Below are 19,847 nucleotides of genomic sequence, written 5' to 3' on the forward strand. Positions count from 1 at the left end.
TTCCTCTCGTGGCATATGAGAGGCAGGAGGTAGAGGTACGGTCACAGAAATAGTAAGAGGGAACCAGCATCAGGAATGAAAGAGCAGGAAAGAGGGGGCAAAGGAGTAAAGACTGGCAGCAAAGTCAGAGCTCCTGCATGGACCTTGGCCTGCATGATCCACTGGATGCAACCATGCTGAGTGCAAGGACAACTGCACAGAATCAGGCCTTGCGCTCACCTGGGAGAGCTCTGCAGCATGTAAAAGGCGCATGACCTTCCAGCTTGGATGCTTTGATTTGGATGGATGGATCCTAAATCTGTTCAATCTCTCGCTTATCCTACAGAGGTTTTGATAGATGGAGGCCAAGCTGATAGATTTGGAAGTAAATGCATTTAAAGGGAGTGGACGGTTTACCTAAGGGCTTGTTTAGCTACAGGAAAGCCAATTTATTTTTCTCAATAGCAGATTTGAAAAAAATTGTAGTCTTCTTATCTGTAAACTTATGAGATATGCTAGAGATGTCATTAATGGAAAGCCCTGTGCTTCAGGCTAAGAGAGGTACAGTAAGCCACATTTTGCTGTGTAAGGACTCCTGACTCCAAGTTAGGGTCTCTTTAATAAGAAGAAACATTCAGCTTGGCCATTCTAATGCTGATGGCTTGTGTCACCGTCCGGAAGAGGAAGTTATCTCACTGGTGTGGACAGGACGAAGGGTCGTATGGCCCCATGACTTGTGTCTATAGGAAAAAAAAAATCTCCAATTTCCTGCAGTGACTGCGGCCACAGCGAGTCGGATAATATCCCACTATCAGAACCACCTGAAAGTGATTCCCAGGCACAGCCAGTGCCCGGGAACACACACACAAAGTTTTTGTGTACATTGTGGTTGCACATAAAAACACACAACCAGTGCATATGCCAGTGTAGTGTGTACCCAAAGCAGCAGCATTTACCTGCAGCAAACCTGGTCTCCAGTCCTTTGGCTCAGTTCTAGCCAACATCCACTTAGACATTATCAAAAGCTCACCTTAAGCTCACTCTAGCTAATCACACAAATCATTATCATGTAAATATGAATGAGTTGTGTTCAGAAAAGATGCTAAGTATTGGGATAACGACAAACATAGTCTCTGCTGGAAGTTATTCAAAAAAATAATTAGCTGTGTAAGGAATGAAAAAAGGGTAGAGAGAGTAGTTCAACTCTGCTTTTCCCAAACATCAGGCCTATTGTTGTGAGAAAGTGGGTCTGAGTGATTGTTGGGAAGTTACAGAACTGAACCCTCCCTTTAAAATCCACAGCAGCACCTATAGAGGCTACATCAAAGACACAGAGCCTCCCTCCTCATGAAGGGGAAACAGTTCAGGTTGGAAAAAAGATGGCTTTAGCTGGTCATTGGTGGAATCTGGGATAGTTGTGTGTGTGTGTGTGTGTGTGTGTGTGTGTGTGTGTGTGTGTGTGTGTGGGAGAGGAAGGTGGGAGTGAGGGTAGAGAGGGGAGTACTGGAGCCGTAGAGAAATCTGAGTGAAAGACCATCTGTTTGGAGGGAGCTGGGGGTCCGAGGGAGTGACACTTCCTGACCACTTCTGAATTATGTCAGAATGATGAAGACAGAGGGGCTTCGGCGTAATTCAAAAAGTTGAGGGGAGTTCTTCCTCCAAGTGCCCCCCTAATGTTCAATACCAGTGTTCTCTAATTATCAAAAACATAGATGTTCTACATGTATTTTATGATTCCCTGGTGGTCTTTAACGCGCCCATAATGTGGGAAAAAAATATTTCTTGCAGGATCTACTTTTCCTTTCTTTCCATTTGGCTCGTGTCAGGAAGAGACAGAGAGACTGATGGGGGACGAGGGTGAGCCATCTCTAGGATGCAGAAACACTGGGCCTGGTGTAGGACCTGGTTCCACGGGGGGAGTGGATACAGCATCATAATGACCAAGCCAAATATTTGTCTAGTCCATATTCTGAGAGCATAATGAAGTCCTTTTACAGAGGGCATCACTGGAATCTGGACACTGATTTTATGCCAGAGAGAGCAGGTTTCAGTAGGCCCTGCTGTTTCCACTTAGGCTACCCAGGTCTCTGGTGGCCCAATCCAAATTCAATACAGTGCCTTGTGTCCGGAATAAGAATGAATTGTGGCTCTGTCTGACAGATGATAAGTGGTAAATCGGAAATTGCAGTTGGATTTAATCAGGAGATGAATTGCACAGTGAGGTGGGATTTCATTATGCTGTGAACTGAATAAAAACTTGCCTGGAATTCAAAATAAGGGTTTCTCCTACTGTACATGCTGTCAGGGTCCACTGTTTATGGAGGGAGGAGCTTGAAAGGTGGAATTTCACAGCACCCAATCCGCCCAGTTTCTCTCTCACATGCACATCTAAGACCCTGCATACCTGTGCACACACCTACAGTATGTCTATACAGTGCATCCTCTATGCTTATACTCACACAGGTGCGGACTAACTTCCTAGTGTATTGCACCTTTCTGATGGTGCCAAGTTGGTCCTGTGTCAATATTCTCTCTGACTGCCAAAAGATGTGTCAGGAATGAAAAGAAGTTAAAGCTGTACTGCCCAGGACCCTTCTGCTGCACTTTCACATAATGCAAGGTATCTCTTTCACCTGGCACCTGTGTGTATTCACAAAGTGTCTCCTAAAAGGACAGTGTGAGGAACTGTATGGAAATTATCATGATGTGGAGCTATGCCCACCTCCAGTGTTATTTATATTTTATTTGGACTTCACACAGTTGAGCATTTAGCTGCTGAAGTACCAGATATTTCCCTCATGAGTTGCTCGAGATCAAAAACAGAGTTAAAACAGAATGAATATTGGACTCAGCTCGCCAAGTGGCCACAGGACTCCAGATGAATTAGAATATTGCTCCATAACTTGTGGATGTGTAAATAACCAACTGTTTGCTAACAAGTTCCCCATATTAACTTAAAAGGTGATGATATGTCAATGTTGTGTTCACAACTTGTTTCTGCAGCCCCAAGAGCCCAAAAAATCCATTATTGTCGCCTTAAAGATGTTGCACTCTTTACATAAACCTGAAGAATTTTCACACCAAATTGCCTAGAAGAAGTGGAATTAGCAATGATAAAACTGAGACATAAATAACGTGTCCTGCTTCCTGCATATTCTTTATCATTGGAGCTGTCACTAGCCGTGTCTCCGTCAAGGTATTTTTATGCGCATTTTGAAATAAAGCTTGAAAAATTCAAAAAGAAATTCCTCAATTTTGTAATTTAGTTCTTGAGCTCGCTTTGGGTGTTTTAATGCACTAACTGGGAGATGGAAAGGCTTTTATTGTAAGTTTCAACATTCTTCTTCTTCTACTGTGTTTATTAAAGCCGTGCACACCGTAGCTTTTACCGCCACCTTCTGATGAAACTATGCTTCGCGTTTATTCATTCCAAACCAGCTTATGGAGACACAATAATCATTTGTTTTTATTTGTTTTTTCTTTTTTTGACCTTTCACTTAAAGTTCCTTTGACATTAGATGGAAACACGGCTTTTAGTCACTTTATATGACATGTTTACATTTTTTTGACACATTTCACTTCACTGTGCTTTCTGTTCAGGTGCAGAATAAAGTGAAGGTGGGAGCTACCGCCGAGTAGTAAAAAGATGATGTGTTCCCTGGAGAGATAAAACACAATCACTCCCTTAGTCTCCTAAATAATTTACTACCCTCCCTTCAGCAAGAAGAAAAAATACATAACCTCCTCACCTGATAATTTTTGTACAGTCCCTAAACAGAGAGTAAGGTGTGAAAGGCGTTCTGTTATGCTCACAGTGAGTGTGCATCATTTTAGCACCTTACAACAACATCGCAACCCTGAACACAAAAATACAGCAAGAAAACAGCAAACACTGCAGAAATCAATCTAAAAACAGCACGTAGTGGGGAAGCTCAACTCCATATTTCACACTTCAACAAGTGCACGTCTGTGAGGTGTTGACACTTTCAATCCAGGGAAGCCAGGTCTGAGAGCCTGCCCCCAAAAGAGCTTGTCTCCCCCAGCAGGTTATTCTGGTGTTATTATGAGAACTCAACATGCTCATTATGGTTGTGGCACTGCTTTCGGGGTGGCTGTCTGCTCCAGTGTGCCAGCAGTGGAAATGCTTGTGGTGAAGGAATGACAGGGAGAGAGTGAGAGATGAAGGAGATTGAAGGAAACAGGGAGAGATGGAGAGGATTTAGCAAACAAAAGTGAAGAAGATAAAAGAGTTTAGGTGGAATAGGGAGTGACAGATAAAAGGGGAAGGAAAAAGAGAAATAGAAATAGAAAAGAGAAAGACCGCAATGTGGAACTGAACGTGACAAAAAGCACGGCGGACAGGAGCTTGTTTGACCGCTTTCCACCCCCGAGTGCATCACCAAACCATCCCTGCACAGGAAGGAGACAGAAGCAGGAACACAAACAAGTGGACACAACCACCTGTAAAGGGAAAAACACAAGCCACAGACTCACTCCACATATACACACATGTGCGTCCACACACTCGCGTCCACACACATTCCTGGTATGAACAGTCCTCTTGTGTGCGCTGGAGCTGAGAGAGACAGCACTGTCTGGTTCACCGTCACCACCTCCATAAGCTCTGCCACTGCCCAGCGTGAAAACACACCTACACAGAGGTGACTCTCTTTACGGCCTATTTATTTGTTGGGTGACATGAGGCTATTTTACGTCCACATGCTCAAAAAACACCTCTGCTTACGGTACTTAGCATCTTGCCAGAGGTGTTTTGAATTGTCAAAATTACACAGACAGTATAATTTTTGTATTTTTCTGCAGAATTTCAGTCCTTTTTAGTGGCTTACTACTAAGCTTAGTACTACTACTACCAGCTACTACTACTACTATTGCCTTTTAACTTTTACTTAAGGTCACCTGGAAACAATTCTAAACATGCTACTTATGTAAAACAGCAGTGACACCCAGATAAATATAAACCATGAGAAACATGTGAACACCCAATCAAGCCCAGCACCCAATTTTCATCGCTTTTGGTCTACAAAACACAGTATTGGCTGTGTATGTGTATGTACAGTACACAGCTCACTGTAAACATTGATATCCAAACAGCTTGTGTTGCTGTTACTCTTGCATTGCATCAAAGAACAGTCTTGTGTCCTCACTAGGCCCAGGCTGCAATTTGGGCTCAAGGCGTGGCCCAGCACCCATAGGGCTGTGTCCGCCCTGCGTACCAGTAATGACCCCTTCCCTATGGGGAGCGTTTGATCTGGGCTGCCTGTGTGCTTCAGCAGGGCCTATTTCTGGAGCGTGGGGGGGATAAAGGGAGCTTTCAGACTTGGTGCCAATGACCATAATTAAGCAGCTTTAAGGGGTGGCAGTGAGCGCGCTAGCGAGCGCAGAGTTTGTAATTTGGAAGAAGGGGGCAGAGTCGCTCTGGCTCATTGGAAGTACATGGGAGGGTCGGGTGGCACCAAGTGCTGAAACACAAGGCAGAGTGTGTGAAGGGGATTGTAAAGAGGATGTTAATGACTTGCATCCATTAGCACCCACCCCTGAGGCTGGCTGACCATCGGCCTTAGCCTGAAATGAGGAGAGATCGCCATGGCTGACACACGCAGCCTGCCCCGCCCTAATAGAGTGTCATTCAAGGCGACCTTTTAGCGCTTCAGGCCTCTGGCCGGTCAGCTCAAAGAGCGAGCGCTAATGGACCAAAGTCACTAACACCCTTATTCTGTAGCCTCCTCAGCTGGTTGTTTGTTCACTCATGTTGCTGCAAGAACAAGCAGTTTGCAGTTCATGGGCTAATTTGAATCAGATTCAGAGAGTTTAAGGTGGAGTTTAGTCGATAAGATCCCCATATCTTAAAAATTATCCAATTATTCACTTCAAATTGATTTAATTACAATTAAAGCCCTACTTAGAATAGTATCTGAGAGACGGTGGGCTGAGGCCCAAGCAGGTGTGTTTTTCTCAGCAACGCCCAAGGCAGTTAGTTTAGCTGGTGTGGGAGTTGTTGCTCATTTGTCCGGTCAATTAAAGGATCTCTTCAACCAAATTACAAAACAAACAAACAAACAAACACAGATTTTCACCCGTCTACTAACGTCTAGTGTCTACTGTCACCTAGTAATGCTAATAATTTTGGTTTTACTCACCCAGATTTCTGTCTCTGAGATTTTTGGCTCCACCCCAATAAGATGGAGGTGGATTAAAAATTTCTGTGGTGCTCCCAGCACTGAAAAATGACATTTAAGAAATTTAACAGCTACGCCTCTCTGGAAAAACACCCTTCCCATGTCTCTGGAGAATCCAAAGACCTTGCTGTGAGTAATTTTCATCTGAAAAATTGCGAATATTTTTTATGGAAACTGTTTGCTCCCCCGTTTGTAACTCAACACTCATTTTTTTAAGAAAGACAAGATGTCTTATCCCCCTGTGAAGCTCACGCATTCATTAAACATCTCAAACAGATGTCAGGTGGTAATTACTGGCTCTTTTGGCTGTGTGGAGGTCTTTGGTGGGTCTTATCCTGCACCAGGCCGTGACCCCTCTTAAGGTAATGGGAGCTGATCCAGGTGCTGCTCTTGCTCCATTAACACTTCTCCAACACAAAAATGGATGTCAACGCTGATGTGGCATGCTGGGAAATGTTGCAAAATAATGATGAACTGAACTAAATTATGCCAAAATAAAACTGAGATCTTTCCAGAAAATGACTTCAAGCTCGCGTTGCAGTGGCTTTACTCATACCTTTTTCAAAACTCCCTTCTTATTTTCCAGCATTTTCACTCCAAGGTGAGACGATGGAGACACGTTTCATAAATTCTCCTTTGCTGCCAAGTTCTCACACATCATCTCTGGCTTGAGTGATCATCACTCAAGGCCATCATGGCTGATTAGGCCTGGACGCATTATCTAGGGATAATAAGGCGGATACACACAGGAGAGTCTCGGGAGTAGCGGGAGGCGTCCCTGTTCGACAGCTTCAGCCTGTGAAGCGCTGCCCACCGTGTGTCACCGTGGTTCATTCATATGGTTTACCGGTGCATGGGGCTTTGGGTAAGATCCATGTGGCCACCCCTCGGAGAAGGCGTGTAGTTGCTCGATGCAACCGCTGGGTTTGTAACTTGACACCTGGCCGTGCGGTGCATTTGCCATCGCTTTACCCACAGAAAGCCTATTTAAAAAGGAAAGGGATGAGTCCAACGCTCCTGACTCCGTAACCCCCCTCCAAGAGAACCCAGCTTTCTCTCCGGCTGCGCGTCCCTCAATCTGGATCGGCATAAATGAATGAAACACAGGGGAATATCGACAGACAATCGCACAGGAAAACTCTCTGTCAAACCAGCCTGCCAGAAGGAATTTATGTCGGGCTTGACAGGCAAATCAACATGAGTTTTTCCATCTGGAACTTCATCTCAAGCTTGTCAAATGTGTAAAACGGCGACCGGTGTCTTCTGCCCCCCTTGCAAAGGAGTCACGCTGTGATTAACGGTCAGGTTTTTGACTGCCAGGACAAATGAATACAAATGAATTTAGGCACCCGAAGGAGAGATTGCAGAACCTCTCATCTAGACACAAAGTGAGTACCATTTCTTTTCTTTCCTTTCATTGTGTCTGTGCGCTCTGATGAGAGGATGTTGGAAGGGGCTGAGGTGAGATGACTTACGGGGACTGAGTTACAATTTCAGGATCAGTTTGCCTCCATGTGCGGACCTGTGATGTGCCGGTTGGCTCGGGTCCAGCTCACCATGCAGGAGCGGTGTCCGCTGGGGACTGTTGAGGCTCTGGATGGGGTCTGTTTGGACCACGGTTGTCATATTTGTGACATTTGCCATAACTTCGCCAAAATGAGTCAATTTATCCAAACATTTGTTTACCCTAGTTCCTCTTCTCTTTTTATTTTCGCTGAACTGCACAAAAAAAGAATAATCTCTAGGCTCATTTGGAAGTAATTTATGTGGTCTAAACTTAATATCCCCTCGTGTTTGTATGTTTTTGTGCAAAGACAGATTTTTTTCATGTATTTCTCATAGAAATATAAAGTTAATATATAAAGTTAGTGTCTGAGTTTTGTGGCAAACATACAATGGGTGCATGCAGGAACTTTGCCTCATAGTGTTCACTAAACTGAGACACCTGATGGAGGAAGCAAAACAGGCAATTATTCAGACCTATAAAGTTTCATGGGAGGCTCATCAGCATCCATCGGAACGTTTGCTGGATTCTGTCGGAATGCTTTCCATGTTTTCCCTTTTACGCATTCAGTCCGGAGCCACATTTACGCAGCATAATTAAAATGAGATCTTTTCGAGGAGGGACTCAGCATTAAAGAAAATGCTGTTACAGTTAGTCAGCTGCATCAGCTTTTGCAATAATTCCCCCGACGACATGCACTTATCAACTTATTCAAGAAAACATCTGCCGCTGGCGTGAGTTTTAGTTCTCTGTGACATAAAATGCAGATGTTGCAGTGTGCTTGTGTTTACAGCACAGGTTTTCACAGAGAAACTCATTATTGTAAGAAATGGACAGAAATATCTGCTCTCGACTTTGCTTCAGTGTTAACATCCAACTGTTGAACATTTCATTTTGGAACGTTATGCTTCCATTCATTTACGCTTTCATTCATTTACGCACGCACGCGGCATTCTTACTGTAGATTGACATTTGGTTTTATTGCGCCGTGAACATCTGGTTTCGTTAATGGAACAGTGGCGAGATAGCGGGATGCAGTCATCAAGGGAGTAGGAAATTCTGGAGATGTGAGCCACAGAAATGGCCAAAAGTTATCAGCTTTATTTATTACACTTTCGTGTTTTACAGTAACAAAAGCCATTCGTGAAGAAATAGTGGGGGGAGGAAGAGCTTTGGAGGTTTCGTCACAAATTTAGCAACATTTACTGCTACTGCATTATTAATTTAAGATGGGCACGGATTGAGGCATAGAACAGATAGTCTACCTGCGAGGTGTTAGCCGCACGAAGCAACATTCACCACATGTCCACATGGTGTCGCCCTTTATGTCCCACTCCTGGCTTCACACATGCAATTATTGTTGGATAATTTATTGGTATATTTTGCGTTTTATACTGAAAAAAACAGCAACCATAGAGTTATGTTTTTCAATATAATATTTAGCCACACAGACACTTCTTCTTCAGTCACTCTTGCTCTAACTTGTGTAATTGGCTTCAGTTGACACTAAATCAGAGCAGAGAGGTGTATCACAATGAGTCACATACTGTTTTCTGCTCTTAGGCAGAACAATAGTTGGAACAAGACTGATGTCAGTCATTCTATAAGAAGACATTAGTCAGGAGGTAAACAGTCTGAAGTGAGCGATGACTTGACTGCAGAGAGCCCAGATTATGGACATACAAATATACCACAGGTCTTATGAGATGTCAGTCACCCTCTCTTCCTCATCAGCCTCTGTTAGTGTCGGGTCATCCATAGGAATTTTCCACTGTGTGTGTGTGTGTGTGTGTGTGTGTGTGTGTGTGCATGTCTCCTCAGGGGGCAGGATCGCCTTTGGGAAATCCTTTCAGGGAATCACTGAGTAGTCCAAAGTTGAGAAAAGAAACGGAAGCTCTACAGGCTTCTCAGTGTTTTTTTCTCAACCTTTGACTGCTTGCTGGCCTGCAGACGGGCGGCTGTTTGAGAGTGTGTGAAGAGGGGGTCATTAGTTTTTTGGGGGGGGTCAAGAGGTTAGAAACAGAGTTTGGCATGAGTTTAAACTTTAGGAAAAGAGACAGCAATGCCAGGAAGTGGAGAGAAAATTGGCTTTGAGGAAATATCATCTGTAGATTATTGCTGCAGATTGTACAATGTGGCACCAGATCTCTTTGTCAATTAGACTGAATTACTTTGGCACTTACTTTGCAAACATTGAAAACCAACATCCAGATCCTCAGACTCACTGTCCATCAATTTATCAGTCTCACCACTTTGTTGATCCCTGTGCATGTCCACAATATCTTTTTTACCATCAGCTTTTTGATAGCAAAGGAGATGAGCAGAAGTTCAATGAGCAGAGAAAGGTCACATCAGCAGCACAGAGCAGCCTTCTTCCCCTTTCTGTCTTTGAAATGTGAGTTCAGTGGCTCACAGCACAACATATATAGGTTAGGCTGGTTTAATGAATGAGTCTACAGGAGGTATTGTTCTTCTGGTCTGTATTTTGTCCACTCAGCTTAGCCGAGAATTCCCTCAGGGAGTCCTGTCATAGCTCACTGCAGCAGACTGAAAACCACACCAGACAGGGTCAGTGTGCAAATGTCAGCCCCACTGGTTTAAATGTCCACCGTGCACAAATCCGTCTGAATGCGAATGCTCCACCGAAGAAAAATCCCAACCTGTCACTAACGCCTCAAACGCACCGTAATGAAAATCTAAACGTGCTACTGAGAACTTCTAATATGAAAAGCTGAACAGTTTCCCAGGAAACATGGTCCAGTTTGCACAGATGTAAACAGCCTGAGGAACAGAATGACTGCAGTTTTTTTTCTGCAGTAAAAACTCTCAGCATTCATGACTCATTTTCAGAAAGCTGATCTCTCCTCAGCTGATAAGACACTGAATGAGACTGTAACCAGCTGGGAGTCTGGAGGATGCATTCACACACACACACACACACACACACACACACACACACACACACACAAACACACGCTAAGCATCCTGAATAACCACAACCAGCTGTGTGTGGGGTTGATTGTGATGACGCTTTATTAGCAACCAGGAACTGGGAGGGGGGCGGACATAGACGCCACAAACACACATGTAAGCACGCCGCTGAGATATGTACACACTCCCTGATTATAATCATTGCAGGGGAAGCGTGCGCTGGTGAGTGCAGGGGTTGTTTGCAGAAATATTTCTAAGGACAGACACTTCATTGCCTCTGATGGTGCAGGTAAATACTGCCTGTTTGTGCAACAGTTACCGTCGTTTCCCACATTTATGTATTTGGAGCCCGTTGGCCCACGCCCCCGTCTGCCTGCTCCACTCTAACCCTCCAGCCACAGCTGCTATACACATTTCCTCCTCCAATGTGTGTGTGTGACCATGTGTGTCTGGATGACCTCCAGCGGTAAACAGTGGCTCCCCTGCCTGTCACCAGATCTCGATCCCCCACTGAGCTCTCAGTCCACTTGCCAATCAGTCTCCTCAGCTCTGCTGCACACCTGGGTGTAGTGAGGGTGCTTGAAAAAAACTTTTTTTGTTTTGTTTTGTGTGTGTGTGTGTGTGTGTGTGTGTGTGTGTGTGTGTGTGTGTGTGTGTGGGTGTGCGCATGTTGGTTTTGGAAGGAGAGTTGATGGATAAGTCTACTATAGTATTTCTGTCTTACAAACCACAACTTGAAGCTGTGTGTGTGTGTGTGTGTGTGTGTGTGTGTGTGTGTGTGTGTGTGTGTGTTTTGGAGCTCGTCTTTGCTCTGAGTTGTAAGTGCTTTTGCAGAATCCCGTTCCCATTTGTTGTTCACATCGTATCAGTGGCTGAAATACAAAGCATGTGTTGTTTGAATCTGTGTTTTGGTGGGATGTGAAAACAATGATTACACATTATTATCCTATCATTTCATGTTTCCTGGTCTCAGTCTATTTCAAGATTTTGAGGTCCAGTGAGATGCGTGCCATAGATTTCCTTCCAGCAGCAGTTTTGTCTGTATTAAAATAAATCTTGAGATGTTCCTCTTGTTTGCCAAATGCAAGCAATTCCAATTACTGCTACCGTTTTCCATTATAAAGGCATGAAAGCGAATGGTTTTATTAATCATTTACGAATGCTTTATAGATCGGTTACAAGCAACTTTTCCACATCGAATGTGAAAAATCTCTTCAACTTGTTGGACTGTCAGACTGCCTGGACCAGTTTGTTGCACTTGGTGATTAAAACACTTAATTAATGATTCATTAACATCAATACCTGCGCAGTTGACGGGTTGAACCCTGTGAACTTTTACTAATGGATTACCCATGCTTATAACTGTATTATAGGATTTTAACAACCCAAAATTTGCTCCTATAATTGGCTTATTCGTAAATGATACCAGATTATTTTTGAAAGTTGAACATTGTATGATTGTGTGACTGTGTCTCCTTTCTAACGTCCTCTCTTCTCTTCCCTCAGGAGAGCCCTATTGCTCTGTACAGTTTTATATTGTACTTGTTACCTGGGACTTACACAAGTACACTCTGAAGGTAAGACATGACTTAATGTCATCAGCTCAGTCACTTCACTTTCTCACCTCCTTCCTCTTCACTTAAAGTTTACTAGTGGAAAAATCTACGAAAGTTATTGGAGCACTGGGGGGGATTTTGGAGTTATTCTTTTTCCTGTTTGGTCATTGACCAAAACACGTAAACACATTGCTGTGAGAATTGGGCCAGCCGTTGCCATGACGACGGGTGTTGAGTAAGCTGGGTGAGCGATCAGATCATAGATTCAAAGCTGAGCATTATAGAGAAAAAGTGCTCTCAATGTGAAAACACTGTGAGAGTGTGATACGAGTCGGTACAGAGAATTATCACCCGATCATCTGCTTCGTGGATTCAGCCCAGCAGCTGTTCAGATTCATTCTCACCGCTCTCATGGCATCGTTTTGGGCTGCGGCAAGCAGCTGTTTTTAGCTAAAAAACTCTAAAAACCCGCGGGACACTACCTGCTCGGGACCAGACCCTGACAGACACAGTTAGAGACTAGCTGTTAGAGAATTTAGCAGCTAAAGAACCAGATAATTCCCTCAGGAGTTAGTGGAGACCAAAAACAGAGCTAAAATACGGTATCCACCCGATTTGGGCCTCTTGTGATCATTTGAGCTACTTTTTGTCCCATTTGGCGGTTTCCTGTGATTAAAAATTATAGATCCAGTCGAGTGAATCTGCCCCCTCTCTACTCCGCTTATTATGATTGAGACTGACAGGGCGCAGAGTTCAATAGGTCCGACACGCAGTCACTGAAACCAAATGTCATGGCAGTTTATCACAACAAGGCTAAAACCTGTTTTTACAGTTCAAATTATCATTAGGTTACAAACTGCTCTGTAACGAAACCTTTTTTAAAGTTTACAGCGTTATCTGAACACTTGTGGATCATTTCTCAAAGCTCTAACCGTGATTTTGGGTGTAGCTGAATCTGCATGCAGGTATTTGCAACCAGGCCCTGTTAGTGTGCTATTTTAAAATATCCTCACACAGCCTGATCGTGTCAAACTTTAAAAAAAATAATCCCAATTTTCTGGATGTAAAGCTGGTTTCAGGCTCTGATTGAGCTACTGCATCAGTCAAATTTGGCAAAACTGCGAATGGCCAGCATCACTGTTGCAGAGTGGCTGAACTCACTGCTGTCTGTCTATAAGAGGAGAGCCATGTGAACCAGCAGCAGTGGCGGACTCAGAATCAGTCAGTACGGCTATAAGCCTGTCAGTAGTTTCCTTCGGAGTCTCTGCAGTCATATATTTCTCCCTGCATGAGACAGAAACTTCCGCTGCAGTCATCAAGGTCAAGGATGGTGAATAATGAGATTCTGTCAGCTGAAGTTGTTGCCTATCTTAACATGAATGGGAACTCCACAGATTTTACATATCAAAGATGTGAAAAAAGTTGTATAAAGCCTTTTGTGGCTTTGATGACTACAAGTTTTAAAATAAAAAAAGTCCAGGGATGTGGAGTTGGGAGGAAATAAGCTTACTAGACCTCTGTAGTCCACTCCTCATCTCTGCTTTAGGCTAGTAGCTCAAGCCTCTATAAGCTGCTGGCTGGTGGTTGAGCTGTTTAGTGGGTACTGTAGGAAGAACCAGGAAGAAGAATGCATGTAAAAAAAAAAAAAAAAGACGTTATCCCTGGCTCTGCTGCATCAATTTTGATCCCCTGTCTGACAATATTATAGGAGCGCAATGTTAAATTGGTGGAGTACTCGTTTAAAGATTTTTCCTGTGCCAGCTTCTGAAACAGTAGCTGTGCTTTCCATGCTACCACCTCTGCCAAGCACAGCGGGTATTATGGAGAATCAGAAGACGAGGCCAAGACTCAGTCAGATCACCCTGTAATGAAGCAGTGCATGCCATAGCATCAGTCTCAGGGCCCTGATCCACTTTTAGGACGGTAATTTGTATCTCCAGATCATTTTATTTGGGAAAATGGACAGTGTTAGGGGAAGCTTTAACGTGGTTCATAACAGCACCAGAAGAAAAATGTAACGTGCATGTCACACCTCTATCTGGCCTTGTTTCGGCCTTGTCTTTCTCTACACTGCCTTGTCCCTTATTTAAATCATCAATCACAAATCCTGATTCCAGCTCAGATATTGTGGGAATACATTCAATGTATTGCTGTGGGGATGATTTTTCCGCCCAGAGATATCATAAATGGCTCACTGTAGACCAGCATCGGCCAGCCAATGAGAGATCTTTGGAGTGTGCTCGAATGAATCAGTGACTTCATCCTCTACAAGGAATAACATTACAGATTGAAGAGCCTTGGACTTTCTCTCTGTCCTACTTGGGTGACTTGGCACAGAGCGAGGCTATGAACTCCAGCCATGTGTTAAACACAAGTCTGTCTCTTTGTGTGTGTGTTCACATCCATACAGTATGCTGTGTACGTAAAACCACATGTTTAATATGTGCCCCAGTTATTGTACAAGTGGTATTTAAATAAAGAAGTCTGGAGACAGGACTCTATGTACGATACATGTAATGCACCCTCTGCCTCATTGCCAAGTTCTGTTGTCTTTTACTGCAGAAGAGACCACACAGAGCGGAAAATTCCTTGTGTGGATGGGTATACATTATACCCCATGAAGGTCTCGTCTCGTCAGGCTATTTTATAAAGCCTGAATGCTTTGAGCCAAGGGAAAGTCTTACAACCGTATACAGAACATGGAAAGAATATCAAGAACTGGCTATATAGGAGAGGCACGTCTACATTTGCATTACCTTTAAAAAAATATTGTTTTAAACGTGATTGAGTAAGTTTTTGTTTGCCGTCGTACATGTTAAAACTCAGCAAAAGACTTTTCAGAAAGAGTTCTGAGCCGCTTCCTCCCTCAGGTCTAATTTCTTGATAACCACCAGGATTACTGTGGATCAAATTCCCTCTCAATTTTTTTTTTTAAACTTTCCATGCAATTATATATTTCCAAAGGCTGAGCCCCCTCCCCAGTCAGCGGTCTAATGAAGCAAGCCTTGTGTTATAGAAAGACAAGCATCTCATTGAAGTCCTTGATTTCTATGGCTTACCACTACAGCAACTGTTAGGACATCCCATCTGTCTTTCCCCTCATCTTTCCCACTTTCTGTCATCTCATCAACATTGCTTTCCCACTTTTCTGTCTTTTCACAAGCAGGGCTTCTGTACACATGTCCCCATTAGACAAGGCCCAGTGACCACAGGTCAGAGTGAGCCCGGAGACAATAAAGATGTTGAGGGGCCTGGGTCTGAGATCACAGGTCATACACAGAATGAGCGCCGGGACCCCTGAGACTGAAGCGCTGAACAGCGAGTCAAGTTGGCTGAATGGCTGGAAAGTGTATTCTGCCTGCGGGCAGGGAGATGCTGTACTCACTTGTGGTTACAGTGGTCATGTTCTAAATTTCCAAACTGACTCTATTGATGAGAGGAGAAAGGAAAAAGGTTGTCTGATGATGCCGATGTCCTTTTGGCTCATTAACCTCTTGTAGCCTTAAAACAAAGAGGCCATGCCTTGACATCGGTCAATACTTCGACATACAGTACAGCAAGCACTCGTGTACTAATTGGTGGAGAAGTTACATAATTTCACCAACAAATCTACATTTAGAACCTGAACTCTGTCCCTTGTGCCTCAAAATTCACAAACACATATTGTTAGCTTTATACAGTATCAGTCCCTCATTCCCTTGTTGTGGACTGTGTTGGCCAGATGGTTAATAGGGGAGGATTAGGTCCTTTAGCCTGATTGTGCGTTCCTGGTACTGGCAGCTTTGGCCTTGACTGAGCTGCCTTCACAATTACCTCCACCGACCGTCATGTTTCCATCAAAACCAATGACAGAGTCTTGTCTTGCTCCTTGCCTCACATGACCATGGGGGTGAAGGGGCTGGTTAGTGGCAGTGGACTTCTTACAAAGATTATGGTGATATGGTGAAGGAATTTGTATATTTTAGTGAATTTATACTATGTGATCAACATCACAAGATGGTTATTCTTGTTTGTATGTGCATCACTTTGCATGTTTCAAGCACAATTCAGAGTTGTCCATTAAAGGAATGGTCGTATTTCATTTATTTCCTGCTCCATATAAACCAAAAATTCATTTGAAGTTTACAAGACATTCATTTATGGCACTTTCTATAGCAAAATCCAATGCAACGACCAAAGACAGGAAGGCCAAATTAGGTAAAGATGATTCATGTGGAACCACAGTGCTTTGGTTTGGCTTTCAAACCTCAGATGATTTTTGTTAGCCTTTGGAGCCGTTAAAATATGGCCACATTAGACTTACATTTTGTGGTGAGCAGCTCCTTTAAGAATTTGCAGGCCTGTATGGCAGTAAACATGCTATATTCTCAGGCCATTTGTTGTGGGTACATGTGCTTAAAGCTGTTTTACGCTTCACAACAGTCATGTGGTCAAACCGATGCCTCAACTTGCCATGTTGGCGAGAAGCGTGAGGCTGCAAACCACTGACATTTGAAACAAAGGCTACCACAGCACCGCTGTGCAGCGTCTGCCCACTCAGAGAGCATGAACTGACCAACCAAGGTCGCTTCATACTCCCCTATCATCAGTTTTATATCTGTTGGGAACTATATTTAGCCATTTGTTTTGGCCTAACATTGCAGTAGACAGTACAGCCTACAGAAGCAGTTTGGTGACCTCAAACCCTGTAAGTTTATTGTTTTTTTTGTATTTCATTTTTGCCATCTCTTCCCCCTGTGGTGTTTTGAGCTCCATTACTTTGTGAGCTGCTGTTCTGTGTTGGCTGAAAGGAGGAGGAAGTTAATGGAAAATTGGCTCATAACCCAGTGTAGTCAATCCAACCGCCACTGGCAAAGACAGCTAAAATATTTTGCTGCGCCTCACTTTGTTTCAGGAAGAGCAAATTCTCACAATGAGTCCACAACGTCCTATTAATAATTTTAAGATGTTGGACAGTTTCGCTCTCATCCATATCTGCAAACCATTGTCGTGTGTGCAAGTGTTGCTCAAGTGGCCATGTTTCCAAGAGTTACTACATCAACAAATTCTGTCCATTTTCCCCTGTATTTCACCCTCAGTTAGGATTGATGATTTCCACAGAAGTGTGATGAGTGTTGTGTTTTGGAACAGCACAGTTTGGGCAAACACAGTAGCAAAAGTGTCTTATCATTCCAGATGCTTTTGCTCTCCTCTGTCCTTAAAATCGTCCTGCTGTTGTCCTGCTTGTTTTAATACTAAGCTTCAACTTGGCATTCATTTATTTGGGAATTTTTCTTTTTCATAGAGGCAAATATGAAAGGATGCACGTTTTTCCTGATGATATATTTATAGGCTCCTGATTATGTCAGGAAATGTTGTCATCTCTGTATAGTTTGTGTTTTTCATTAGTTTTTATTTCTTTTTTCAATTTTAGCTTTCAGTTTCTAGAGTGGGTTTGCCTGTTTCAACTTAGCTTTTTATGGTTGAAAAATGATTACTTTTAGTTGAGTTTTTATTAAATTTTTTTTTTTTTTTATTGTAATATGGGGAGTATTTGCCAGGGGAAAGATTTCAGAAAAGGTATAACAATACAAACACAACATTTTGTGAGCACACTTGACTCAGACATCCCAGCCTCAGTAAACAAATTCCTCCTCATGCTTGTAGTGTTGACAGCTTTTACCAACTGAAAGACATTTCCTGCATGTTTTTATTTTATTTGACCTTCTTCTATAAGTACTCAATATTCTTTCAGTTACTTTTCAGGGTTTTTATTTTCTCAGTTAACTACATTGTTTTTTAACATTAACAACAACAATTATTTGCACTTCTAACACAATTCTTCTTCTATCCAGATGTGGACATCCTCCAAAAGTTGGGGCTCAAGGGAGAGAAGCCGTCACGTTTGGTGCCAGCAGGGGTCATTCCATTCAGATCGGGGATCATCCTCAACCAGCGGGCGCACATCGAAACGCCACTGCGCTCAGTCATCCCAGCGGCCATCTGGCCCAACCTGGCACTGGTCCTGAGTGTGCGCTCACACCGTGTCAACAGTGCTTTCCTCTTCACCCTGCTCTCAGGCCGTGGGAAGCTCCTTCTCGGTCTGCAGCTTGCACCGGGCAATCTGGTCCTCCACACAGGTCCAAACACCTCGGTGGCATTGCCCTATGAGCCCCATGATGGTCAGTGGCACCAGCTGGCGGTGGGAATTAATGGACAGAGAGTGACTCTATATGCCTCCTGCGGAGAGCAGAGTGTTCATGCAGACTTTGGGTGGGACAGTGAGGAGGGACTGGCTCCAGAGCTCCAGGGCTCCTTCTTGCTGGGGCGGGCAAGCCAGCAGCAAGCCTCAGCACTCTTTGAGGGAGCCATCTGCCAGTTTGACCTGGTCCCTTCTGCACAGGCAGCTCACAATTACTGCAGGTACATTAAGAAACAGTGCAGGGAAGCTGACACATACAGGCCTAACCTTCCTCCCTTGTTGCCTATCCTACCACGAGAAACAAACATCACAGCTACGGCTGCTACCCCTAAACGCGGTGGCCCGGAAACAGCCAAGAAGACCACGCAGCTGAGCCTTGCCAGGAGTGTTGCCGCTGCTGCCTCGGCTGTCCGATATGTGGCCCCCACCCAAACGATAAAGCCCAGCCCTGGGACCATCCCTACACCCCTGCTGGGAACTGTGATGCCAGTCACGGTCCACCTTGGTTTGGTCTCCCCGCCTCCCAAGGCCAGGACTGAAACTGTCACAGCACCACTCAGGACAAGAGCACCGCCAACAAAACCACCAAACCCAAGACCCTCCACCTCTAAAGCTTCAAATCAGAAACCCTCTAAACCCACTCCTACAAAGCCCACTCCGCAGAACAGCTCCAAAAAGATGATTGCAGGTACAGACAACAAGAAGAAGCCTATTATTCCAGCCACTACCAACACCAAACCCACGAAGACAAAGCCTGACTCTGCCCTATCAGACAAAGGTGTAGTCCCAAAGAAACCACAACCCACCACAACCAAGAAAACATCTCCCAAGCCTAAAGTCATGCCATCCAAAGCCACTCCGTCCAAGCCCAAAACAAATTCTGTCAAAGCTGTCCCAGCTAAACCAGCAATATCCAAAGTCAACCCCTCAAAATCAACAATCTCCAAAACTACAACTGCTAAAACCTCCAAGCCAGTCTCCAAACAGCCCATCAAACCAACAAAGCAAGCCAAAACCACCAAGGCTACAGTCACCCCGCGACCAACCAGATCTTCATACAACACAGTAACACCACCAGCTACTGATGGCTTCCAGAGCTGGGAGGTGCCACCTACTCAGTTCTCCCTGCTGGCTGGACCTATAGGACAGAAAGGAGAACCAGGCCCAGCGGTAAGCACCTCTTGTCTGTGAGGTTGGTTAGTGAGTGTGTTTGTGTGCCACAAAAATGTATAACACATCCATAAAAATGCGCTCAATGGACTGTTGGGGAACTCCAAAGTATAGCAGTTATAAAACGGGTTGTTCCAGCCTAGAAGGCAAGATCCTGGTCACCTGCCAGGCTGTGGCATTTTGTACTAGCTGAAGGAAAGACAGAGACGAGAGAGAGTACCCACTCTTTGTGGGCGGTGAGTTCGATGGTTTGCATTAGAAAAGTGATGAAAGTGCACTCCAGCAGGGACATCTCAGTCTGTGCTCGTCTTTGTCACCAGTGAAAGACA

At 44.1% G+C, this 19,847-nt stretch overlaps 1 protein-coding gene across 1 annotated transcript in view; it reads left to right on the top strand.

The window, feature by feature from the left end:
- The first annotated feature begins 7,216 nt into the window (after positions 1 to 7,216).
- The window catches only part of col27a1a (collagen, type XXVII, alpha 1a), a 66,752-nt gene continuing 54,121 nt past the window's right edge, over positions 7,217 to 19,847 (top strand). The window contains exons 1-3 of the mRNA XM_076758759.1: positions 7,217 to 7,564; positions 12,118 to 12,188; positions 18,002 to 19,518. Of these exons, the coding sequence (XP_076614874.1) occupies positions 7,512 to 7,564; positions 12,118 to 12,188; positions 18,002 to 19,518 (1,641 nt within the window). The 5' untranslated portion in view covers positions 7,217 to 7,511. The remainder of the gene's footprint in view (positions 7,565 to 12,117; positions 12,189 to 18,001; positions 19,519 to 19,847) is intronic.

Source organism: Chaetodon auriga, chromosome 19, assembly GCF_051107435.1.
Source record: "Chaetodon auriga isolate fChaAug3 chromosome 19, fChaAug3.hap1, whole genome shotgun sequence".
In the NCBI taxonomy this organism is placed as follows: domain Eukaryota; kingdom Metazoa; phylum Chordata; class Actinopteri; order Chaetodontiformes; family Chaetodontidae; genus Chaetodon; species Chaetodon auriga.